The sequence below is a fragment of the Stigmatopora nigra genome, chromosome 2 (assembly GCF_051989575.1).
Source record: "Stigmatopora nigra isolate UIUO_SnigA chromosome 2, RoL_Snig_1.1, whole genome shotgun sequence".
Lineage (NCBI taxonomy): Eukaryota > Metazoa > Chordata > Actinopteri > Syngnathiformes > Syngnathidae > Stigmatopora > Stigmatopora nigra.
Window position 1 is genome coordinate 8,083,536 of NC_135509.1, and position 26,763 is coordinate 8,110,298.

A 26,763-nucleotide genomic window follows, 5' to 3' on the forward strand; every position below is an offset into this window, starting at 1 on the left:
GGCCCTTGGCCAGATCGGTAGCGCTTTAAGCAGTCATCTTTTACTGACTCACTTTTGTAGGTGAGGTTTGGGGATCCTCCCTTCCTGTTTGGGCAGAGCTTTTACAAGCTTCACTCTGGTGCCCTGAACGCATCGAGCGCACGCCAGGCGTGAGGCTCCCGGCTCCTCCCCTCTCTCTCTCAACCCTTCTGCCGGGCTCCCGTCCAAACATTGACTGACTCCAGAGGACTCAAGTGGAGTCAAAGCATTGCGGCGCTTCCCGCCTGCTGGGAAAGACTAAAAGCAAGTGAGATTTGATGGATCATCTACGTGGAATTCTCTCCATTTTTTGTTTTTTTTAAAGCGTGTCTGACTCAACATCCACACCAACAAACATAAGGACCAACATATGGAGAGCGGCGAGCATTGCAGCGTGAAGGCAGCAACTGGACCTCTCCCTGGTTACTGAGAGCGAGAGAGAATAATAGTCGGCGCTGTCCTCCCAGCTCGCTTGTGGGTGGATGCGGCTTCCAGCAGACTGCTAGAAGGGAGCGGGGAGACTGCGAGGAAGTGGGAAGAGCTGCGATGATGAGCCAGAAACGGACTGTTACCTTCCAGGGGATTCATTTTGCGTAGTTTCCTGTTTTTTTTCTCTTGTTGTTTTGTTTTTTTGGTTGTTTTTTTAAGCAAGATCTGCTGCGTCCCTTTGCTCGCATAGAGCATCCCTCCCTGAGCTTCTTTCGTAGATGAACGTAATGATGGGAGGCTGCTTCAGGACCAGCTTTTTGGTTCTCATATTGTATCTGGTGCCGAAGACTGACGGCACGGTCAACAGTGTTTATCCCAGAATAAGGCTTTCACATAAAGGTAAGAAATGTGCAGTTTTGTTAAGTGTTGGGAAATTGGGAAATTAGGAAATGATTTGATTTGGTTTTTGAAGGAAATTGGTATGTTTAAATGTGCTCTTTTATTATTTAGTACAGTTTTTTTGGGGTAAACTTTGATGTTCTTTAGTGAAGTTAGGGACGTCCCGATCTTGTTTTTTTTTAATTGAAGTCCGGGTCACCTGGTTTTAAGAAGCCGATCCCCGATTCGATATCAAGGTTATGTTTTTAGGGTAAAAAAAAGTATATGCAAATGCATTTTTCTGCTTTTAGTTTTACAGAGGTATCGCAACATTGTATTCATATAACACGGTGATTTCCACAAAGCAACAAAAATGAAAAAAATAATCACAAGTGCCTTTTTACGAGTCAGGTGTTCACTGAAAATTAAACCAATTATATAAACATTATATTTGACATATAAAAAACTTAAGCGTATAAAGTTAACCACCCATTATGTTGAATTTAACTATTTCAGTTGTGATTACTTGACTTTTTTTTTTGCTGTCGCTGGACATGTCTGTTTTAAAAGTGCAAAAATAATTGTAGAAATATTATAAAACATACTTACGATTTCTTGTAACTGCCATAGAAAGTGATCATGTTTCATGAAGGCTGGCTGGGTGGCATCATTCCATTGTTGCCAGCCCTAGTTAAAATAAATTTGACGTCTATTGCTGTCAATGGTAGGTAGAGTGTTGTTACCTAAAAAGTAAAAAAGACAATAATAATTTGAAAAATCTGATCTTTTTAACTCTGAAAATAACATGTTTGGCCCTCAATTGCAAACACTGATTTTTTCAAGCCGTCATAATTAGTACTTTTCTTTTTACTAACGGCTGAGTCAGAAGGATTTCTCAGTATTATGCGACATGCAAATAAGCAATGCCTTAATTGAATCTCTCATCTGCCTCATTTCAATATTGGCAATAACTCTACCCTGATTGGCTGTCAGCGATAACTCAGGTGTAGAGCGCATCATGGCGAAATGCGTTTTGATCTGATGGGTTGGCTGATGAACCTCATGCAGCTGTCTTTAATTTCCCACTGGCGCAGTAATCAAGATCTAAACAGACTTGCAAAGTAAACATTCATGTTAAATCACATGGATTTGATGTTTCTAAGCAACTCAACCCAAATTCAAACATTAATTTTGCTTCATCCTAGGAATTAGCTTCTCTTACATTGAGCTTCTTCAGCAAATACACACATTTTTTCCATCATACTATCGCGCGAGTGAATGAAAACTTGAGTCAAAATGCTTGTGTTTAGGGACAGTCTGGAATCCTGAATGAGGACAACATTTCTGGTTCACTTGTTGAAGATGCTGATAAGGGCGTATAATCTCCACAGAGTAAACACTGTCATTTTCTCATACATTTCTTTGATCTCCATTGCAACAGAGTCGTGATTCCACATAAGCCTGTTAGTCATGGTTGGGTAAAGGTGTGGAATTTGAACGGTCAATAACTTATGAACACATACCGTTGTTGAACCTTTTCAAAATTTTGGGGTCAGCAGTTACATCTGTGAAGCAAGAAAGGGTTGATTTACTTTACCAACTTTTTTTGCTTTGGATTTTACTTCGAGGATGGCAGCCAATGAGTTAAAACAGTGGTACTGCTACTTATGAACGACTCTACTTACGAAAAATCCAAGATACGAAACCAATGAAATTCATAAGTAGAGGTACCACTGTTTTTAAATGCATTGTGTAAGAAATGCAGTAGCTGTGGAGCTTCACTGCGTCAATGACTGAGATTGTTTTTTTTTTTTTTTTTTTTATTGTTCCCTTGCTCAAAATTGCGGTTTGCGAGTGGCTGCCGACTGTACATATTCCCTAAAATGAAATGAATAATCACAAACTGCTGGCTTGTATGCGGTTCATGGCGTGTGCCAAGTTGGATTCAAATGTTTTCGCTCAGCATAAAGAAAAATAACACCTCAATCATAACAGCCTGGAAGTTTTCAAACTGCCGAATCCACTTCAAGGATGAACAATTCTAATAGAAAGGGTATATTTCTAACATATTACCCATCCGCAAGCTTACGATTAAGTAAACATATCTGTTAGAAGACCACCTATCCCCCTAAATGTAACAATGTCATTCGTTCACCCCCCCCCCCCCCCCCAAAGAGACTCAAAAAAATGTAGGTTAATGAATGAACACAGCCCTTTTGGCCTTCAGGTGCCTCAAGCCATTGTTAGAACTGAATGGAATATTAACAATAGTGATTACACCCGTACGACTGATGTTAGTTGACAGAGGCCTCGGATGCCATTTTACATCACAAAAGAGTGATAACATTTACGATTGTGGCGTCAGGCAGCATGACCATCAGACATTCCCCCAGGAAATACTGTACAAAGAAGGAAGGAAGGTGGTGTGGTGCCTTTAGGTAAGTGGACCAAGACGTTCTTTGTTCAACCGCTTGGTTTCGTTCATCTCTGGCGGTACTGCACCAGGCACAAGTAAAAATGTGTTCTTATCTTGTGCATCTGGCATTTTATTTACTGAAAGGCACAGTCAGAGTGCAAAGTAAGATGTACCGTATTTTCACGACTATAAGGCGCACCGCATTATAAGGCGCACCTTCAATGAATGACATTTTTCCATATATAAGGCGCACTGTATTATAAGGCGCACTGTCTATTTTGGAGAAAATGTAAGACTTTTAAGTGCGCCTATAGTGGTGAAAATACGGTAATTGCTATTGACTTCCAGGTATGAAGCACTCACTCACTACACAGTCACCTCTAGAGCCAGCCATTGTTGATGTTTTGGATGTTTTTGGGTAAAATCTTGCAGTGGGGGAGGAGCTATATGATGGAAGATGTTGTAAACTAAGATGGCATCTGCATATTTAACAGTATTGTTTCAGTTCAGGCGTTTGTGTTTTCTTAATATCTGACAGTGGTGGTTTTTCATTTTTGGTTTTCTGTTTTTTTCCATATATAAGGCGCACTGGATGATAAGGCGCACTGTCTATTTTGGAGAAAATTTAAGACTTTTAAGTTCGCCTTATAGTCGTGAAAATACAGTACTTTGTTTACGGTTTTAATATCGGATCCCCAGATGAACGTTCTGCCTATCACCGCCAGATGGTATGGAGGGGCATTACAAGTGGGTACAATCACGCAATTTACTATTAATAGTTATGATAGTAGCTCATTAGCTGCCTTTGATCGTACTAGTCCCTTTTGACTGGGAGAGCTGACAAATTGGATGGCGCCATCATTGGCAGCCTATTATACGATGCCCTATTAAAGGCTGGGATACCAAGACAAGTGGCCATATAATTTTTTGAATACTGTCATAATAAAAATGGGTTAGGCACTGAATCCTTGTATGCATAACCTGCTTAAATCAATGAGACTCACATCCACTTTCTCCTTGCTTTTGAACATAAATTCCTGAGGGCAGATCTGCATATCAGTCTTGGATGACCTCGTACGAAAAAAAATATTTGCATGCCTTGATGTTGGGATTCACAGTTATCGCAACCTTTTCTTTCAAAATGTGTTTGATACGAATGTATATGAGATAACAGCAAAACTGTCCACATTCCAAGTTTGTACTTCAATGGTACATTTCATTGAGTTACGATCCAAATTTCCAAGCTGCATTTAGAGCAGAAAGTAACCTTAATGTTGCACGACCACTTTATTATCTTCCTTCACTGCAGTTTTGCAGAGATGAATTCCCTATTGGAAGATAAACTAGATCATGTTTTCAACTCGGATACAAAATTTTGCTAATATTCCAGGCTGCGGCTCTGCTTTTTTTTTTTTAAATCATAAATTGTGATGCTAATGGAACGTTTCACAGTGGGAGCGTGTCAGGCGAGTTAGATGGTTAGGCTTGAGAAGCGGTCAATGTAATTTACACACTGTCAATGACCTAATTAGATATACCATTAAAGAAGCAGGAATTGTATTCCTATCCAGCAGTGCCTTTGGATAGTGTAAAAGCAGAGGTGGCCAGCTGGAAGAGCATTAAAAAAACGCCCTACATTACAAAGAACCGCAAAACCAACGGGTGCCTGTACTACCATGGCAACAGAAACTCACAACGTCCTGCTGCAATATTAACCTCATACTGTATACACCAAAATGTGACTCGACATTGCGTATTTGATGGCTGGCATTTAAAAATGAGCCGGCTCATTACAAATGGTTTGGACAAGGGCAACAAAATTTGGGAAAATATCCACTACAGTCATAAAAAATGACTCATTTGTATAGCCACACTGATTCAGGCCACAATTCTACAAGCGGAATATGAAAATACTCTGAAAGGTACGTTTGTAATAAACACTAATATATATATATATATATCTTGTCTGCCACTATTCTCGACCATTGTTGCATGAAACTAACATCATTAAATCGTACTAACAGATGACGTGAATTGGATATATATTATAAAAAACATCATCTTTTATGATATTGTTTAGCCACGTACTAACTGAGATGACGTGAATTGGATTTATATTATAAAAAACATCATCTTTTATGATATTGTTTAGCCACATTCAGATTCATGACCTGGTCGCTAGTCATTCTTCGCCCAGACACCAAAAAAAACGGGATTTCATGATTTTACGACAACTGTATACGTCCTCATGGGAAATGCAGTCTATCATAAAACAAAACACTACCACTTTTGTCCACTGGCGTCGCCAAAATCACAGAAAACCAAAAGTTCTTCAACGTTGCTTTAACATTTACGCCAGATACTGTATAGCCAATCGACACCATGGACCTCATTTTTTTTCTTTTTTAGTGAACCACAGTCAAGTCTAGCTACATTTATCCAGGAAGTATTTTTCTTGTAGACCAAGTTAAACACTTGGTGCCATGTCATTAGGGAGAGTAAACTATACTTGGTGAAAATAGGCTGAGATTAGTGATTAGGCAGGCAGCAATTACAGTGTAATGAAGACCTTGGCGGCTTTTTTCTTCTGTAATTTCAGACTAGGGACAAAGTGTCACTTAAAATATTTGGCAGTTTCTTATATAGCGGGGCTTTCACTTTGCTCCGAGGCGGGGAATGCCGGAATGATAATTTCTCCTGTGGCGGTTTTTGCACCTTGATAGGTGAGCGGAACGTTGACAGAGGGAAGAAAATTCTTGTCAGTTTTCACCTCTTGTCCTCATTTTGTCTGTGTATATCTGTGGACAGTTGCCCTCCCACAGTGTATGTGTGTTCATTAATCAGGTGTCAAAGGGGGGAAGGCAGCTGGTGAAGCTCCAGTGTTATGTCTGACCTTTTCTCCGTGAAAAAAACACGGAGAGGACTCTGGCGTGTCACAAGGCGCCGATAACTCGAGCCTTCTTTTCACAGAGAAACTATTCACCAGGGAAAACGAAGGAAAGGATTGAGGGAGTCAAACTTGTAGCTTGGGGCCAAATCAGGCCCGCTTTGTTGTTTCACAAGGCCCGTAAATGTAAAAGGTTATCATTTTTTTCTCCTAGATGAACTAAAAAATGTTTTTTTTAAATATATAAGAAAAATTAAGATACTATATTAACATTTTCCTTATTTTGGTCATATTAATTTGAGAAAGATGAAAATAAAGAAAAAATATTTATTATTTACCTTAATTTTTGAGTATAATAATAATTATATTCGCATATACATACATAAAATAAATAATTAGAATAGAAAACAAATATTTAAGAAAAATTTGCATGAATCCACACTAAAAAAAATGTTGAAATTTTTTTTTTTTTAAATGTTGTAGTGTCACTTGCATAACAATTTGAGACTTTGCAATCATTTTACATAATAGGTACTCCTTTTTAGAAAACACTTCACACTTTGCTAACTACTCAAGTCAAACGACATTATTCGCGATTTACTGACTAAAAAAAAAAAGTGCGACACAATATAAGAATCACAATTCCTCACTCTCTGTGTGGGATCCATCTTAGAATAAGCACCACAAACCCGGCCCACGTCCAAACACGAGAGCAGGGAGGTGGGGTTCCTGAACATAAGGTTGTTTCTCGATAATAGCAACACAGCCACAGTGCAGCCTGGTGAACCCCCACGACCCCCGTGGGACACCACAGTAATACACAAAGCTGAAGGACACTCTTTCCTTCAGTCTTTTCCCCACCCTTTTTCATACAGTTAGCAATAGTAACAAAAGGATACTTTTAGGCTCGGATGACGTTTTTTTTTCGTGATTATATTAATTGGACAGCCCGGTGAATCGAGTGGTTAGCACGTCGGCCTCACAACACTGGAGTTAGGGGTTCAAATCCAGGTCGGTCCACCTGTATGGAGTTTGCATGTTCTCCCCGGGCCTTCAATTTCCTCTCACATTCGAAAAAAAACATGGTAGGCTGATTGGACACTCTAAATTGCTTCTAGGTATGGCTGTGAGTGTGCATGGATAGACTCCAGCACCCCCCACGACCCTAATAAGGATAAAGTGGTTCAGAAAAACAGATGAGGTTATATTGGTATGAGTTTGTGGTCTCAAAAGTGACACCCAGGGACCAATTATAGCCCCCGCAGCAATTTTGCAGCTTCTATTTAAAATCCTTTTTTAGCATTAGTATTGCCCATACGTATATAAGATGGACATTTTAAAAATGCAAATTACAAAAGCAATGAATCATAAGAAAAACATAATTAATAAGATTTAAAGTCAAATAAGTGTGGCCTAGTGAAATTTGCCTCATTGAATTGTATCAATTTTGCTTTTTAAATCAATTGGGAACTCACATAGGTGAACTCCTATTGACAGCAATAGACATGCAATCCATTTCAATTACGATCGAATGAGGGCTTCCAGGGACTCCCAGTTGAACTAGATTGGACGCCTATAGTTTCTTTCAATATCAATTCTCCTCTTTTATCAACTGCCACAACAGTGAAGAAGTACCGACTATCCCCAAACGGGTTAAAGTACTTTTTCCCCTTGTTCAGTCAGTGCGCCAACTCCAAGTTTTAGCATAAAAGACAAGCTTCCAAGTAAAGTGAATGATGAGTTTTTTATGATGTGCTTTGTGCAACTAAAATCCCTCCACACCAACCGGCTGCTAAGAGACGCGCAAAGCAAAAGTAGGTTGCTCACTGGCAAACATTGTCGTCTCCGTGTTTCCGCGCACACTCCAGACGAATGCAAATGTTTATTTGGATTGCAGTGCTCTAAAACGTCTGCATCTTCTTCCATCGTGTATCAGATGAAAGTACGCGCCCGTAGGGGTGGGGGGACTTTTTCCCTTTTTCTTTTTTTCTATTTGATGTGGGATCTCGGCCAAAAGGAGGAACACCCTCAAAAAAATCTTTCTCCACATCTCTAGCTAGAAAAGACAGTTCTGAATAGATTTTGGATGACAGGAAGCAAAGTTTGAGGAGGAAGATCTGAAAAAAATCAGTTGCAAAATTCCCCTTGGTTGCCTTTTTATCAGTACTGCAGCTGCACATAATAACAGGGGACATCCAGAGTGGGGCGATTGCCTGCTCACACCTGTTGGGTTTTATAGTATGAGAGTGCAGTCATGTTAATCATAGTAATGACTTCAACCACCCATAAAAAATAAAAAAAAACCTCTTGAGCATTTTTTTTTAATGGCGAAGGCGGCATTAGGTTTCATGCTTATCCTTTATTTAAAAGAAAATGCAACCACAAATATAAATGGCGATGGATGTCCAAACCAGTTTGGCTCGATCAGATCACTATTGCCATTAATGGTACAAGAACAGGACTTATTTTCCTGGTTTGGGCTCTAAATTCATCTGTCAAATCTCCTACTTTGCTTCTTTCCCACCTTCCCTGTTTCTTTATTTACCGTATTTTCACGACTATAAGGCGCACTTAAAAGATTTAAATTTTCTCCAAAATAGACAGTGCGCCTTATATATGGAAAAAACAGAAAACCAAAAACGAAAAACCACCACTGTCGGATATTAAAAAAAACACAAACGCCTGAACTGAAACAATACTGTTAAATATGCAGATGCCATCTTAGTTTACAAAATCTTCCATCATATAACTCCCCCAACTGCAAGATTTTATACAAAAAAATCCAAAACATCAACAATGGCTGGCTCTAGAGGTGACTGTATAGTGAGTGCTTCATACCTGGAAGTCAATAGCAATTAACGTATTTTCACGACTATAAGGCGCACTTAAGTCTTACATTTTCTCCAAAATAGACAGATATACAGTGCGCCTTATATATGCATTCATTGAGGGTGCGCCTTATATATGCATTCATTGAGGGTGCGCCTTATATATGCATTCATTGAGGGTGCGCCTTATATATGCATTCATTGAGGGTGCGCCTTATAGTTGTGAAAATACAGTACTTCCTTACACCGTACGCTTACGTCAACCGCAATCACCCCCCCGCCGTCATCGAACAAGACAAGTGGGAAGTGAACGAGGAAAGGCTTTTGGCGTGCACGCCATTTAAGGCATCACTTTAAATAGCCGTCGACGTCTGTCATCTAAATAACCACAAGCAGCTTTTGATGGCGGACCGAAATGAAGGAGTTCCTTGTTTCTTGAGCCAGGCTGACTGACGCTCAAGCGTCAGAATGGAATGCCGTCTTCTAGCCAAAGTCCGTCAAACTGGCAAGCCACCGCGGAGAGATGCACGTGTGCCGATTAGATAATTACAGGGAGCGCCAATGCATATTTGCCCACGGTACCTCACTCACTAGCACCTAGCAATTCCACACGCAATGCTATTCAAACAAATAGTCCTTGTTTTCCCATATGTGTAGCGCAATCGAAAACAAAGTACTACCGCACTTGCACTCACTGGCTCCATGAGGATACCTAATCTTTTAAACAAACGGTGTGGGCTTTGGCTATAGTTGAAACCCGAAAATGGGATAAACGTTCCCTATATCTATGTCGATGGTCGGATTTCACTAAAATATACAGACGATGGGAAAGCCAATCCAGCAATTAGCCTCTGCAACTTCAGCAAGTAGACAGACCTTAGAACAACGTTTTCTATTGTTGTGGCTGGCGTTAGGTGAGGTATTTAATCCAAGAACTCCACCTTAAACAGAGATTTTTTTTGTGCTGGTAACTCACACCCTTGCAAAGGGATTTTACTCTAATTTACAAGAATTATTGTTCTTAGCAGAGGAATTTAACTGTCTTCGTATCACATCCGGCATAGGAGTGGAACAGCTACAGTTGACGTTCCAAATGTCAGAGGTCTTTAACACCTATTAGGTTTCCTAGTGTACCCTTCCATTACCCGCGGATTTTTTAGATTCAACAGCTGATCCAAAATGTTTCTGGCAGCATGTTAGCAATGTTATCATGTATTGCAGTCTTAACATGAGCAACAAATCTTCTATTTTCAAAACTTAGGATGACTTCATATACAAATCCAACATTAGATTTCACTCCAAAAAAAACGGAAGGAATCCTTCAATTGATCTCCACAAATAAAATAGTCCAAACTGGATTGGACGTCTATTGTCATCAAGGCCAGCAAACGAGCTTGCTTTTGTATCACCCTGCAAAACATGGGCTCGCACCAGACCGGAAGTAATTAAAAGCCATTTATTGAGGTCTGGTGTAAAGATCGAGTACGACCATTTCCTAAATCAAACCCCCTGGTTGCCCATGTAAACCTTTCAAAATGTAACACTCACCAGGTCACCCATTCTCCATTCACAAGGACACCTGGTTGAGGCATTTTGGGAACAATGAAAGCTTTTTTTTCCACTCAAACCCAAGGCTCTTAAGACCTACAGGAAGCACGTAGGATTCAGCATCACCCCTTTTCATTATTCACCCCCCGAAGGCTAGGAGAGTGTTTCTGCTGATTTGCACCCAGCGCGTGCAGCACATGGAGAGCAGGTTTAGCGCAACGGCCTGTCAGTCTCAATCAGGTCGTCCGACGCACGTTTGCGTGCATCCACTTTCTGCATATTGAACACATGAGCAGATCTCTACGGAATTTAAGCTGGGCTAGAAGGATTGTCAACCGTGTGGTATTTCTTTTCCCGAAGACGTGGCAAATAGTTTTCTTACGGCTTAATAACACATTAATAGAGCGTCTCTGTAAATTGTTCTATTATTGCCAAATGACAGGCAGATTGATGTATGATGTGACACACTTAAGGGAGAAAAGGATGGGTTGCCACATGGGATGAAGTGAGGAGATTCAAAGATAGGCCACTAGTTTTACTGTCGTCCATTCTTTGAGATGGCGTAGAATTTGAAACACATGCGTATAAATGAGTCAATCCATTCTTTCTCTTACATATGATTGAGAACATTCACACACTGGAGGATAATAAATTAACCCACTAGTGTCATAGATTGCACATTACGGGTTTACCTGGGGCAGATGGAGGGAAAACCCTGACGATAAAACATTAGATTTCACAGGAGAGTCCAAAAAAAGGCCAAAACAGTCGGGTGTTTTTGGTAGAAATAATAAGTGGCAGCATTTCTACTCCCATCCACTAGTTGGCAACACACAACTGCCGTTGCCATACAATTCTGTATCACTTTAAAACATTTCAACATTAAAAGGAACCGCACCAAAAAAGTCCACAGCAAATGTATTTTGACCAAAAAAAGCAAACTATGGACATTCCATCAATGGTAGACGTCCAATCCAGCAGCCATTGTTTGGTCTATCGCCGTCAACGACAATTTAAGTTATGTCAACGTAACGTCTGAACTCCTTTGAAAGCAAAAGCTCTATCTGCAGGAATTCAAGGGTCCGGACTGATATTGTATATAGCCACAATAAACCTAACTCAGCTTTGTTTATAGAGCACTTTGCAGCAGAAGCAACAATATTAAATGTTAGAGTGCAGCCTTAACGCTATGAAACTGTCAAATGGCCATAATAAAAAATTGCAATTCATCCCCCTTTATTTCCTTTGAGTACACTGTCCAGTCATTAGATGACCATTGAGACTTCCATTCCAGCCTTCAGGATGTAATTCGACCTTATGTCTTTTTCGGGGCAGAACATGTCCAAGCCACTTGATAGCAGTTATAAATATCGAGTATCAAAACGCAAAGTCAATTTCAGACCAATTTCAGGAAGGCGACAACAACAGGTAATATCCATTAGTCATGATTTGAAAAGGCATATTTGAAAATGACTGCATCATATAAACACGAGATGGCTTTTGTGGTCAAGTCCTTTTTTTTGTTTGGTTGTTTTACTGAATCAATTCAATTTGACCAAAATTTTGAAATACACAAAGTCAGCTGCAATGACTAGGCTACTTAAATCAATAGACAACTAGTATAGGTGTGTCCAAACTATGGTCTGCGGGCCACCTGCAACTCACCGCCCTGTTTTGATTGGCCCCAAGCAAAGTCTGAAAATATCATTGAATAGAACTGATACAAGAATCTTAAATACAGCCTGTACTTTGTTATATTTGTTTGTATCTGTATACTGTCCTCTGCTGCCTGCCCATTGTTGGCTGGGGTGAAGCTCCAGCACCCCTTGTGAAACCTTCTGAGGTTAAGCGGTACAGAAAATGAAGAAATGAATGACACTGCAACCCAGCTCGTGGCGTTGTCATCATCATTTTGCTTAATCCTCACTCTCTTGTGTTGATATTATCCTGACAGAACTCTGGCAATTGAACAGGACCTGGGTTTTCCAAGGAAATGGAGTCCCTCTTCAGCCCCAGACCATGTTGCTGGACGAAAGCCATGAGAGACTTTACGTCGGGGCCAAGAATAGCCTGTTCTCGCTCAGCCTGGATCAGGTCGATACACAACACAGCGAGGTAAAGCCGATCATCTGACTTGGTGTGCAAGTTTTGACATATGTACCTCTAGATACGAACGCTTCGACACAGAATGTAAAATTTGACCCTGGTACTGCAACATATGAATAGCTTTGTGGATAGTCATAGCCTCAAAAACACAACACAGTAACAAGCGGTCAAAGTGGGAAAAAAAGACCTTGATTAGAGGTTACAGACTCAGCCAAACTGTGAAAAAAGTGCAACTTAAAGTCTGGAAAACACAGTGGTTAAGTTAGATTAAAATTCTTCATCTCGAAGGTTTAACGTTCTTCTACTTCCTACATTTCCTAAATTAAGATGACAATTTAAATGCCTTTAATTCCCTATTTACAATGTGTAAATGCTTTTATGGAAATACCTGCAGTGTTTTTTAAGGATTTTTCCATCATCTTTGGGGGCCATGGAAAACAAATTAATCAAATACTAATGCATTCTTATAGGAAAATCCATCTGGACATACAAACCAGGTCCTAGAATGAATTCAATTCATTTGTAGAGTTACCACCGTGTAAAGAACTATATTTCAACTCCAAGTGTAGACGTAACTCCAGTCCTATTTTGAGCAGCGTCAACAACTGCGTACCTTTAATCATTCCCTTCACTCATTCCCAGATCCAGTGGGCCAGCACTGAAACGCAAATAGAAGAATGCTTGATGAAGGGACGGGAAAAGGTATGTCAATAAATGCGTACCAGACAATTGTCCATGCTATTTCAACCAACCAATTCCAGCCCTCATCTAGAATTCCTGACCTATTGACATTATTGATAACTCAACAGACATCTGGCATTTTTCCAGGACACGTTTCTAGATCCTGCAACACTCCCATGCAATGTCATCACCTCGTTGATATATTCCTGCTAATTTGTCCAACAGATGGAGTGCGCAAATTACATCAAGGTTTTACAGCAGTACAACCAGACACATCTTTTGGTGTGCGGAACTGCATCTTTTAACCCCATCTGCGCCTTTGTACACGTGGGACACAGAGGAAGGGTGAGTATGATGACACTGCATCGAGTTAGCAGTGGTTTGTCTTGGAACGATTTATCGCCTCAAAATGTCAGTCAACTGCTGAGGACTACTTATATTTCAGCATTTGGCTGCATTTCACATTTGATACAGTATCGGTAGCGGAACAAATGTGAACAGGGGCCGGGTGCAATGAGTGTCAACAGGCCCCTTGAATGGATCAGGCCCCGAACAGACAGCCAGCCAAGCCTTGTGGGGGTTGCTGGAAGAAATATTTTAACACTTAAAGACAAAGTTATTCATCTTACATTTGTTTCATACTGTCCTCTCATCTAACCAAGCCCAGATCCTAAAGTTTTGGTTTCATTAATCTATCCCAAACAATTTAACCAATGGTGTTTTTTTCTAAAATAAGCAGCACTTGACTGCAATCAACTCATTACACTATGCCGTCTTGTTTGCTTGGAATGAAATCCTGCAACCGCTGCAGCTCTTTGTGGAATACTTTGCGGACCCCTGCCACAGGTTTTCGAACCGGCTAGACCACTAGCACCTCACCCCCCTCTATGTTCCACCCTTGTACAGTATATAGTATATAATAGACTGCTCCAAAGGAGATTGAAAACAGATCTCCTGTCTCTGACGCACTGCTATCGGCAAACCACGGAGAAGTGTCGGTAACAGCAATTCTAAATTGAGGAAAGTGTGTTAAACAAGATTTCAAAGGTGCAATGATACTGAATGGCAGTGAAAATATGATTATTTTTTTGCATTTGGAAAAAAATACAATGACTCAGGAGTTAACTATAGACTGAATAGGAATAAATACAATTTTAAAAAATCAAAACGTTTTGTTTACACTACTGAAACTAAATTTCTAGAACACGGCTAGTCAAAACTAAATCACAGCAAAGAAAGCTTATTTATTTTATCAATATAAATTTATTTATGTAAAACAAAATCCTGAAATCCTTCAGAGTTTCCTATCTTGAATGAAAACGAAGAGATGCTACCTCCATAATATTCTTATCATTTTCTGCGGGCCGATAAAAAACGGGAAGCGTGCCGCCAGTGGCCCGTAAGCCTAAGTTTGGGCAACCCTGTCCTAAAGTAAAATAGTGGATTTTTTAGTTTTAGTGTTTGGTGACCTAGAGCTAGCCTTAGTCATCTGGGGAGCCGTATTCACAGCGCAGTGGGTTTCCAGAACCTTCCATAAATCACTGACAGTTCGAAACCACCAGTGATGATTGCAAAGACACAGCCCCTGTGTGTGTGTGTGGGTGGGTGGATGCCACCTGGACATCAGAGAGTCCTCAGCAAGTTCCGCATGATTTGTATACAGTAACTAGTATATTAAAAACAGGCTTCCATCACACCCCATATATCACGATCCGTCTTATGTTCAGATGCGACAGCTTGTTTCTGTTTGAATGCTTGCCAATTTGATGTTTATTAACCAAGAGTGGTTAAAGTAGCCAAAAATGATACTCGTGTAAGATTAGATTCTTGAAAATATTATTTCTCAAGTAGTCATGTAAAAAAATGACATAAGTACAAGTACAAAAAGTATTCGGTGAAACGAATACTCGAGTAATGGATGCCATGTTGTAATTATTATATTGTACTATAATATATGACAGGGCCATACTATGCCATAAAAATACACAAAAATCATTGAAATCCAACTCGAAAGTACAGAAATGAAATATCCCCATCCAAAGATCATGAGTGCTCTCTAGTGGAGGAAACAATATTTCCAAACATTTTCCGTGGACTAACATTTGGGAGAGGTTGAAAATCACTCTTTCAAGTAATATTAAATAAAATATTTTAATTGAGAAATCACTAGTTCTAATCCTCAAATTTTTTCTATGGCTGGTAACCCATTCAGGGTGTCACCAGGCCAACTGCTCATAACTAGGATAGGCTCCTGCACCCCTACAACAATTACGAGGATATGTGAGAATAGAAAATGAAGCCACATAAATGTAAAGGAGTAAATCACTCTGATATTCAAGCATATTATCTGTTGCACTGGCAGGAGAATCAGTTCACTCTGCAAGAGGACAGCATTTCCAGCGGAAAAGGCCGGTGTCCCTTCAACTCTAACAGTCCATGCACCTCCACACTCTCAGGTAGCCAAAAAAATAGTATGGTTGTATGTTTCTAAACCCTGCTATGCTGCCGTCTTGGTGTCCTGATAATTTTTTTGTATTTGTGTTTGTTTATCTAAGGTGGAGAGTTGTACGTGGGCCTCTACACTGATTACTGGGAGAACGATGCCGCCTTGTGTCGACTGAATAACCGCACATACACACGTACTGAGAGGGATGACAGGCAACAGCTCAATGGTTAGTTGAAATAGGTCATTCGTTGTCTACGTGACCGGACGTTTGGTCGTCGGTCTTTTGGTCGCCGGGCAAATGTACTTAGATATTAAACAGTACTTAGATATTAAACAGTACTTAGATATTAACCAGTACTTAGATTAAAAAAAACAGTACTTAGATATTAAACGATCTCCCGAATATCATTTCGAGAGCTAGTTTCAACAGTAAACTCTCGGTCAAATTTTGACCGGCGACCAAAAGACAAGCGACCAAAAGACCGGCGGCCAAACGTCCGATCACCGTTTTCTATGCTGGAGCCACCTCCAACCAAAGTTGATCTGTTCTTGTGACCAACTGTCACATATGGAACCCACAGCACCACTGATTTCAAATTTCTCGGTCGACAGAGCCGAGATTTGTCGGTTCAGCGGTTATTCCTGACAACGACGACAAAGACGATGACAAAGTTTACTTTTTCTTCACCGAACGTGAGGTGGATGCAGAGGGCGTCAACAAGGCCGTATACACCCGCATTGGACGAGTCTGTGCGGTAAGAATGTGATATATTGTTATTGCGGTCTTCTTTCGGGAGCAAATTCATCTTGAGGCCTAAAGTGCTGAGATTGCAGTCATCCGTCACTTTGTGTCCTCTCACGACCACAGAATGATCAAGGAGGGCAAAGGATGCTGGTCAATAGATGGAGCTCCTTTCTAAAAACTCGACTTATTTGCTCCGTGGCTGGACCTGATGGCATTGATACTCATTTTGACTTACTCGGTAAGCATGTGTTTCACATACTGTAGTGGATGCTGGACCAAAAATAGTCAGTTTATCTTTACATTTTAATAGCTAATTTGGATCTAGATTCAACGTTTGACTTAATAGTTTCTGATGTTCTGCCTTCCAAAGTTTGAAATAGCGATTTTCAAAAAAACATTTACTAAGGCAGATAATTAGAATAGGAATAAGATTTTGTGGAGGTTCCAAAATAAAAGAATTTACATTTTGTTTTTCAGAGGATGTCTATGTGCTCAACAACAAGGATGGCAAAAACCCAGAAATCTTTGGTCTTTTTAGCACAACAAGGTACAAAAAGCAAGATTTGTATTTCATTGTACAAAAACGAAGCAATCTCTAATCAAAGTATCCTTTTGCAGTGCCGTATTTAAAGGCTACGCAGTTTGTGTCTACCACATGGACGACATTAGAGCAGCATTTAACGGTCCGTTTGCATTCCGGGAAAGACCTGAGCATCATTGGACTCCTTCGGAGGACAGAGTCCCGTACCCTCGACCTGGTTCTGTAATTAACTCTTTTGTCATTTTTGGTGAAGAAAAAACACAAAACAAGTTGTGTTGATAATTACCCTAAAATCCAAATGAATGGCATATTCTATAGAGGAGGGATGTCAACCTCAGGCTGGTTCAGGAGCCACATTCATAGCAATTAGAGCTCATATGGGCCAAAAACGTTTATTTTTGGTCAAATAAGTTAACTCACTGGGTGTTATTGATGGGACTAGATGCCCTATCCATTTTGAGTTGGAGAGGGTGAATGAAGATAGGTTTCCCTCCCAGAAAACGATCGGAAACCGGTAGAAGAACACTGTTTTGACTACAAATCAAAGAAAATAAGACATTCTTGAACTCCTCTACAAAAAAATGTGATTGGGATAACTAATCAACACGTCAAATAACTGCTTTAAATCATGGGAAAAATGCATGATGTTTCCCTGGGCCTATTGAATTGATTCCAAAAGCTCCACCACGAAGCTTTCACGCCACTATGCACTCATCTTTGACTGACATCTTTCGGGTGAATTGCCACTGTGAGCGTGTCAAACACCGTGCTGGATGTTCACATTGTTGTCGGTCGCCTCCCGCTGGTCAGACCGCTGCGCGCCGTCATTTCTGTTATCTCGAGTGCAAAACCTTGCCAATGCAATTAACTCGAATTTCTTTTACCAACGTGGCCAACCTGTCATGTGATTGACAGTGCGCCAGCAAGGTCAACGGCGGTGGCTTCACCAGCTCTAAGGAGTTTCCCGACGAGGTCCTCCGCTTTGTGCGCTCCCACCCCGTGATGTATCGCCCGGTTCTACCACAACGCCAAAGGCCGGTCTTCCTGCAGACCGAGCCTAGCCGCAGAAAGTTGACCCAGATTGCGGTGGACATGGTCCAAGCCCAGGATGGACCTTATCACGTCCTATACATCGGGACAGGTACTGGCAATTTTCCAACCACACTCCACATTGAGGCCATTCAAGACGCTAATCAAAACAATCTGCCATTTGTTACTCATTCCCGTCAGATGACTCACTGGTTCTCAAAGTTATCACAATTTACAACAAAGACGCTGACACAATAGAAGAAGTGCTGCTGGAGGAACTTCAAGTGTTTGAGGTGTGAATAGAACAATGATTCCATATTTAGTCCATGACTAAAATGAACAAAAACTTAAAATGTATGTTCTCACATATTATTCCTGTCACCTTGACTACCAATGTTGACACCAACCTTTTTCCACCCACTCTAGTTTCCAACCCCAATAAAAGAGATGATTATATCACCTAAAAGGGTAAGACTATAGAATATATATGTGCATATTCTACCCTGTCAAATCACATCTGTCACATTGGCCACATCCATTATTCCTTCGACTTTTAAGCATATTGATCCTACTCTCTGTGTTTTTTGGGGCATCTCCAGCAACAGTTGTACGTGGGCTCGGACGCGGGTATTGCTCAGGTCAAATTGCACCAGTGCGCCCTCTACGGCTCGGAATGTGCCGATTGCTGCCTGGCTCGAGACCCTTACTGCGCTTGGGATGGTTTCACCTGCTCTAGCTACTATCCAGCTGGAGTCTACACCAAAAGGTAAGCCCAAGTGGTCTAAAGTACTCACTCAAAAAATATCAATATATATATCTATATACTACCAGAACGAGCTCGGATTTTCCGGACTATAAGATGCATATTTTTTCATGGTTTGGATTGTTCTGCGACTAACACTCAAATAAACTATTTTTTATTCTATGAACACCAACAACCTCATGCGTATTTTTTTTTTTAATATGAAATATATATGTATGGTTATCTGAAAATTATATGTTAACAGATGCCTATTTAGCCAGTTGTTCTCCATTTTATTAATGTTAATTTAACATATGTTTGTTGTTGGTTTCTGATCAAATGAAAAAAATGCCATCCGTAAATCGCAACTTTGCCTATTGCGACTTATACACAGGTTCAAATTATAGTCCAAAAAATACAATATTTCATACGACAAACGCACTGCTTTTGTTCCCAACTCAAAATCTGCCTACCTCCATTTTTGTCAACAGACGATTCAGGCGACAGGATATTCGTCATGGCAACGCCGTCCAGCTGTGCAACGGCCTGCAAATTGATGGTGAGTGGAAAAGAAAAGGCTATAACTGCCCTGCACGTCAAAGAGATGCTATAAGAATAGAAACGGCAGTACTACTAGATGATCCACAAACCTGTTTGTTAATCCAGATGAACAATGGCACAAATCCGAAGAGAAGACCGTGTATGGAGTGGAAGGCAATAGCACTTTGCTTAACTGTGTTCCTCGATCGCTTCACGCCAAGGTGCTCTGGTTCCTACAAAAGGGAGACAATAAACAAGAGGTGAGTATCAGCCGCTCACAAACTGTAAAATTCTGTAAAAATCTTGTCATAGCACACCCCTAAGCCCACCAAGATCCAACATAGTACAAATTTAAAACCAATAGTATTCTTGTCAACCCTGCAGGGCAAATGAACCCTGTAGTGTGGAATAATATTGTATAATTTGACAAACTCCCCATTTAAAATCATCTTCATTCCCTCTGTGCAGGTTCACGAGGACGAGCATGTGATCTGGACCCCTCACGGTCTTCTCTTCCTTAGCGTCCGCAGTTCTGACGCCGGTATTTACGTTTGCCAGACGGTAGAACATGGTTACGTGCACACCTTATTGCGCGTCACCTTAAACGTGGTCAGCGGGGACACTTTGAACCATGCCATCAGACCTGCCGACAAAACCGGAGCCCAATGCCAGTCCCAAGTCAAACCCCCAACCCGTTTCAGCCCAAGGGCCGCTTTGCCGGGCACCCATTCCAGGCAATGGTACAAAGATTTCCTCCAGCTAGTCGACTACAGGGACGCCCAAAGAGTGGATGAATACTGCGAGAGGGTTTGGTGCCCCGATAAGAAGCGCAAAAAGAGCAAAAAGAGATTTGTCTCCTCGAGAGGTGAGAAGAAAGCTAAAATCAGGTTGACGGAAGGTAGCCAAAGAGCTCCCAGACATACTTTGGACACCTGAGAGCAGAAACACACTCGCACTTACACTAACACATCACACACTCACATCGCTCCCTTCGTGGATTTAGTAGGATTTTGTACAAAAACAAATCAAGACAAATGCTAAATAATGCAGATGATTACATTCTACATCACAGGAAAGATTCCCACTGGACAATTTAGGATCGTCAGTGAACTAAACATGCATGATTTTTTTTTAAAATTGATACTTGGAGACCAAGCCAAGATACTACCAAGATTTTCATCTTGAATGAATCTTACCACAGACACGTTTAGCACTTGGCTAAATTAGCATGGCCGTAGCTCAATATACCTTAGTGTAAGTCAACCATTAATATTCTATTGTGCTTCATCGTATTGAGTTAATGGTTGTTTCCGCAATGCTTCCGATTATAGACAGCTTGAGCGATTTAAATGTCAAAAAAAAGAACACAAGATAGTTCCAGCGTTGCACTTTTTGTACTCTTCCTACTAAATTCCAACGGTCGCCATTACATATTGGCCTTTTGTTTCGATGATGCAGTTTTTAGACTGACTTTGAAAAGATATGCAGCGCTTGCCATTGGTGTGCTGTCAAGTGATGATCGGTCACCGACGGGCTGTCGGTCAGTGGTGCGAAAAACCGGGGTCTCCAATCGTGGAGGCTTTGGGGCGAAAGGGGGCAAACAGCATTTAGGTGGCAAGGACATTGATTGGTGGGGACAAGACACACTGTAAATACAAGCTAGAGTGATCGGAACCCATTAATCGCAATGCACTCAATGGTCTCTTTGCAACTGTATTAGTGCTGTTGAACGCACTGCATGTGTATCTCACTGTATCTGTCATGACAGAAAAAGAAAATGTCTCTGGAAAAGATTTGGGGCCCACAAGAAATCATTAAAAAAAATAATAATTGACAATAATTGGAGTTCCAGTGTTGGTAGTTAGTTCATGGCATAGAACTAAATGTCCACTGCAATGAATATATCAAGTCTACATACTAATACTGTTTAAAATGCCAGTTGGTAATGTAAGCTCAAATACATGCCACAGTATTCTAATTTAGTACAAAAATGTAGCGAAAAATATGGAAAATAATAATAATTATAATATTATTTTAGGTTTTTGAAGAGGATTGTTTTGTTCAATATTATTTTTTTAGATGCTTTTATGATTAAAACTTTAAATGTAAACAATTTTCCAAATATTAAAATGAAAAAATAACAAACGTAGTCTCGTTTTGGCCATCAATTCTTAATATTCGATAATATTTAATTGATTACTTGCCATTTACAACGAAGACGTCCAATTCATTCAAACTGAAATAATTGGTTGGAAATGGTCATTGTTGTCAATAGATGTCCAATCCATTTTGACTGTAAAATGATTGCTGCCAGCCCTCCAAGTCAATGTTGATTGGACATCCAGTACTCCTTAAATTAGTTTAACATCATAAAATTTGAAAAAAGTGTGTGTAGAAATTATATTTAATGTACCTGTAAATAGCTAATTAGACAAACTGTCAAATTTGTGGTTATTTCTTAGTTTTTTTATTTTTTTCTCCCAGAGCTGTACATGTGTTATAAGTATAGGCCCTCTATCCTTATTATTTTATTATTAATATTATTATGCTGATGTACGATAATAACTTATTCTCTTGTTTCTGGCTTATGTAGTTTTTAGACGTACATAAACTGGAAAAAAAATGTAATGCTGTTGTTATTTGTGTTTGTGGTATTACAGTTTTCACGATAATGTACAGCCAAAATGACACAAAACCACTAGGATCAACACCGGAAACTTTTTTTTTTGTATTGTCAACATGAATGAAAATAAAAGACAGTTTAAGCACTTGTAAAAGTGAAAGAAATTTTTATTGCTGTATTATTAAATTTATTTGGGGTTCCAAACTACTTTACATTCCAATGCAGTCATATAATTACTTTTAAAAAAAGTTTATGTATCAGTTTGCCTCTGCATAGTTGAAACCATGACATCAGCCAAAGTAAGGAATTTACTGTAAAAATGTATTGGAGGCTTGTTGATATTATCATTTAAAAGTAACATACAAAAATATGGATCAGGATCAAGGCCATTCAAGGAAAATAAGGTTGTCAAGATTTTGACTTCTTGATTAGACGAAGTTACAATTCTGCCTATAATCTCGGCCACTTTTTTTCCAAATTGAATGCTTTGAATAATGGCATAATATTAGTGACCTAACGCCAAGCCGTAACTGCACATAGCGATATTAAATGACTTTCAGGTCAATGTAGTCATCAGACTTGAGATATTTTTTCTAGTTTAATAGTCCATTTTGAGCCGTGGAATGACAAGGTGGGGAACTAATATCGTTCACACACACATGGGGAATTTTCACACTCATTCAAATTCCACCGTGGTCCACCTGAGCCGGGTGCTGAAGGCATCTAAAGACGGAATTCATGATTCTGATAGATTCCATATGGCTGCCATAGCAACAAGCTCCGGAGCAGCTCAACACGTTGCCTCATCAAAGCGGTTTTTTTTTCTCCTAATGTCACGTGCAACAGCGCTAAGCTCACCTCAGGCTCCTCTTCCAAAGTGGTCACACTCATACTTTTAACTCACTGGCCGCCATTGACTCTGATAGATGTCCAATCCATGCTCCAATTTAAAAGATTCTCTTAAAAACGACCAGTATATTCATAGTTTAGTTTATCTTTTGCTTTCTTTAAGAAGCAAAATTGAATATGCTTCAAAGCTTAAAAGGGGTAGGAGGCCATTATCGTTTATCCCATTAGAGAGGGGATATCCAAACTTCTTATTTTCTGTAGAGCCGCTTATATAAAAATCAAAAGGATGCCAGAGCCAACTTGAAATCCCTTCTACTTTTATTTGTTGAAAATAAAATGTGAAGCGGGAAGATGAATGAATGTATAAAAGAAAGTACTGAAACTCTAGTTTCATACGATGGTTGTAAATGCAGTAATACCTCGTTTATCGCGGTTATTGGGTTCCAAGACCTGCCCGGAGAAGTGAATAACCACCATGTCAGTACAGGGTTTTTATGGCGTCTATTATTTGTAACTTTAAAACCTTCTGTGCTGTTATTTAACTTCCTAAAGTAGAAAGTGGCCTCTACTAGATCCAAGTCGTGATGTGGTAAATCGACATTAATAGAAAAATGAGTAAAATGATCAGGAATTTCTATCACTGCTTAAGTAACCCCACAAAGTGTTAAAAATTACAAATGTAAAAGAATGTAGGGCGTATTTAAGATTGTTTTGCCAGATCAATGATATTTTCAGCATTTGCTGTGTAGTAATTAAAACTGAGAAGAGGCTTGCAGATTGGACAACACTGCTTTAGGGGAACCTCTCTTAAATGCGAGGAGCTGCAACACCGAGATAAGCCACGTTCACACACAGCGCCGTGGTTCTTGATCGTTTGGCATTCCCTTGGCATTCAGCGCTTATTTTGTGTGCATGTTTGCCAATGACAAATATGCTCAGAGACCCAAGTGTCCTACACGGGAAGGACAAACGGCTGCCCGAGCTCTGATAGGGTTTCTCTGGAGCTTATCGAAGCCGCCATCGGCAACGGGATTTACTGTTTCACCTTCAATCTTGCTGAGAAAAAGACAATTAAATGGAAATAAAAGAAACATTTCTGTCATCTGGCCAACCGGTTTAAAGCAGTTTTAGTAGTCGTCCTCACATAATGATCCAAAAATTCATGCAGTCTTTCAATTTCACCTATAATAATAGTGGTATAAAAATGTTGGCAATTGATTCTTTCCCGTGTTCTTTTTTGTTCTAACCACGATCTAACTCCAAGAACACTCATTTTGGTCTGGGTGTGGTGTCCATCTTGGATTGGTTGAAACAGTTTGTGCGTCATTCTGGTTAGGGCAACGCTGGTTATCTTCTCCCAGTATGAACGTCATCTTAGAACGTCATGGCCATTAGTTATCATACGTTTGCATGGTTTGGTCGACGTTCAGCATACTGTCTGGTTCTTATAATTTACTAATAGATATAGATGTATAGATAGAGATATATGGATATATACAGAGAGATATATAGAGATAGAGAGACAGAGAGATAGAGATATATAGAGATATATAGAGATATATAGAGATATATAGAGATATATAGAGATATATAGAGATATATAGAGATATATAGAGATATATAGAGATATATAGAGATATATAGAGATATATAGAGATATATAGAGATATATAGAGATATATATAGAGATATATATAGAGATATATAGAGATATATAGAGATATATAGAGATATATAAAGATAGAGATATATAGAGATATAGAGATATATAGAGATATATAGAGATATATAGAAATATATAGAGATATATAGAGATATATAGAGATATATAGAGATATATAGAGATATATAGAGATATATAGAGATATATAGAGATAGAGATATATAGAGATATATAGAGATATATAGAGATATATAGAGATATATAGAGATATATAGAGATATATAGAGATATATAGAGATAGAGAGATAGAGAGATAGAGAGATAGAGAGATAGAGAGATGGAGAGATATAGAGATATAGAGATATAGAGATATAGAGCTATAAAGCTATAGAGCTATAGAGATATAGAGCTATAGAGATATGATGTACAGATGTACAGATGTACAGATGTACAGATGTATAGATGTATGTATGGACATATGTGTATACACACAGACATATGCACATCTAAAGGAACATTTCAGCATCTAGCTGCATTAATGGCAACAGGTTAACGATGGAGTGACTCAAAAAATGCCTCCAAAATGAATTAATTAAATCTAGAGGAAGTGACTCCCATGACAGACAAGCATCCCCACGCAATTACTTCAGAAATTGAATTTTCTAGCTGCCCAGATTTTCATTTGCCTCAATATTTTCGTGCATTTAGTTTTTAAAAAGTCATTTACAGATTGTCCAGGGAAAGGAAATATCACCTGCAGGCTGAAAATTATGCCCGGTCTAGAGTGTTGACGTTAGATAAAGTCCTAAAAAAAAAGTGTGTAATGAAAAGCAGAGGAAGTCTAAGTCGGGAAGATGAGTCATCATCCCTCATCTCCTCATTTCTTTCAGTTTTGTGGGGGTCTCTGCTTTGGGAACACTTTCAATTATCCTGTATGCAAGCTAGAAGACTCCAAGTGGGTCAGGTAGCAGATGCATCTCAACAAAAAAAGGACCACATTCTTGGAAATATGGAAAGGTGGCATAATTCCATTTGAATTAATTATTTAATTCATGTAACTTCTGGAGGATGTGTGTTCAAGTTGTTGTTGTGGAAGCACGGAAGGCTGGAACATCAGTTTCTTGTCCCGTCATTTCACTGCACAGGTATGAAAGTGGCGGGGCGGGGGCCAGATCTGGCCCCTTCGCATCACTTTGTGCAGGCCATAAAATTAATCATGTGTTCATGGACCGGGCTAAAATTCAAATGAAGATAATACATATGTAGGAGATACTTTGCTTTTTTATGGCGTTTTAGAATAAAAATTAAAGTTAATTAAATCCTCAAAATCTTATATGATGAGATGAGATCTTCTATTTTCCATATTTCATTTTTTCTTTAAAAAATATTTAAAAAATACCCATAAAAATTTAATATTCCCAGTTTTCTACTTTCATATTTTTAAATAAAAATAAATACATCTTTTATGTGTTTACTGTGAATAAACCTATAACTAGGACACCTAAATCGCCAAAAAATATGATTCTCACATACCAGATTTGCAGAAATACCTGTAAAAATTGCACCCGATTTCCTTTAGAATTGCTATGCTTGTATGTCCACAAATGTATGATTTTGACACCCCAGATTTGCAGAAATGCCCATAAAAATTGCACCTAATTTCCTTTAGTATTGCTATGCTTGTATGTTTACATAATTTCCGAGGCAGGGCGGGTGTGTGAATGAGGTATTTTTATGATTAATCTGGGTGTACTCACCACATTTGTGACTCTGTCGGGAGGGGGTGTGCTTGTCCAGTTCTCGTTAATCCCGTCTTTCTTTCTTGCTTTCTTTATCCCATCATGGCCATTACATCACTCTCAACTTTAACAGCTGGTCCTGAACACTAAAACAACAACAGATGAGGCTATAAATGAGAAGTGCAAAGAGGGCACCATGTCTATTTCACATGATAGTTATGAGCAATCTACATACCTGTTGACTCATTTTCAAACTTTTCAACGGGTACGGTGTGCACTGTTTTAATGTTATTTACGAAAATTTGAAGGTAAAAAAATGGATCGCTACATTTTAGAAAGCAACACCATCTTTCTGATTTTCTTCATGTTTATTTGTAGCCGAGTAAGACGATTACAAACGAAAACTAGACAAAATTAACTTACCTTTCCTTCTGAAAACACACGTGTCTCTTCAGTCACTTGCGTGGTGTGTTTAGGGACAGTATGTAAAACACAAAACTCCACACATCAACAGTTTTTCCAGCCTCAATAATTAGGAGAGGATCTTTTTGTTGT

At 39.4% G+C, this 26,763-nt stretch overlaps 1 protein-coding gene and 1 long non-coding RNA gene across 2 annotated transcripts; one reads left to right on the top strand and one right to left on the bottom strand.

Moving 5' to 3' along the window:
- The first annotated feature begins 134 nt into the window (after window positions 1-134).
- On the top strand, window positions 135-21,465 carry sema3e (sema domain, immunoglobulin domain (Ig), short basic domain, secreted, (semaphorin) 3E). Its single transcript, XM_077710259.1, has 17 exons — window positions 135-846; window positions 12,459-12,619; window positions 13,253-13,312; window positions 13,517-13,636; window positions 15,654-15,747; window positions 15,847-15,963; window positions 16,350-16,492; window positions 16,606-16,720; window positions 16,960-17,029; window positions 17,101-17,245; window positions 17,939-18,164; window positions 18,254-18,345; window positions 18,479-18,520; window positions 18,652-18,818; window positions 19,286-19,353; window positions 19,461-19,594; window positions 19,803-21,465. The coding sequence occupies exons 1-17, from the start codon at window positions 726-728 to the stop codon at window positions 20,268-20,270; spliced, it is 2,343 nt and encodes a 780-aa protein (XP_077566385.1). The 5' UTR covers window positions 135-725; the 3' UTR covers window positions 20,271-21,465.
- On the bottom strand, window positions 19,451-26,720 carry LOC144182493 (uncharacterized). The gene is made up of 3 exons (XR_013324740.1): window positions 26,632-26,720; window positions 26,227-26,354; window positions 19,451-19,567 (listed from the first exon to the last, which is right to left on the bottom strand). It is a non-coding gene; the product is annotated as an uncharacterized LOC144182493 (long non-coding RNA).
- Window positions 26,721-26,763: the final 43 nt, after the last annotated feature.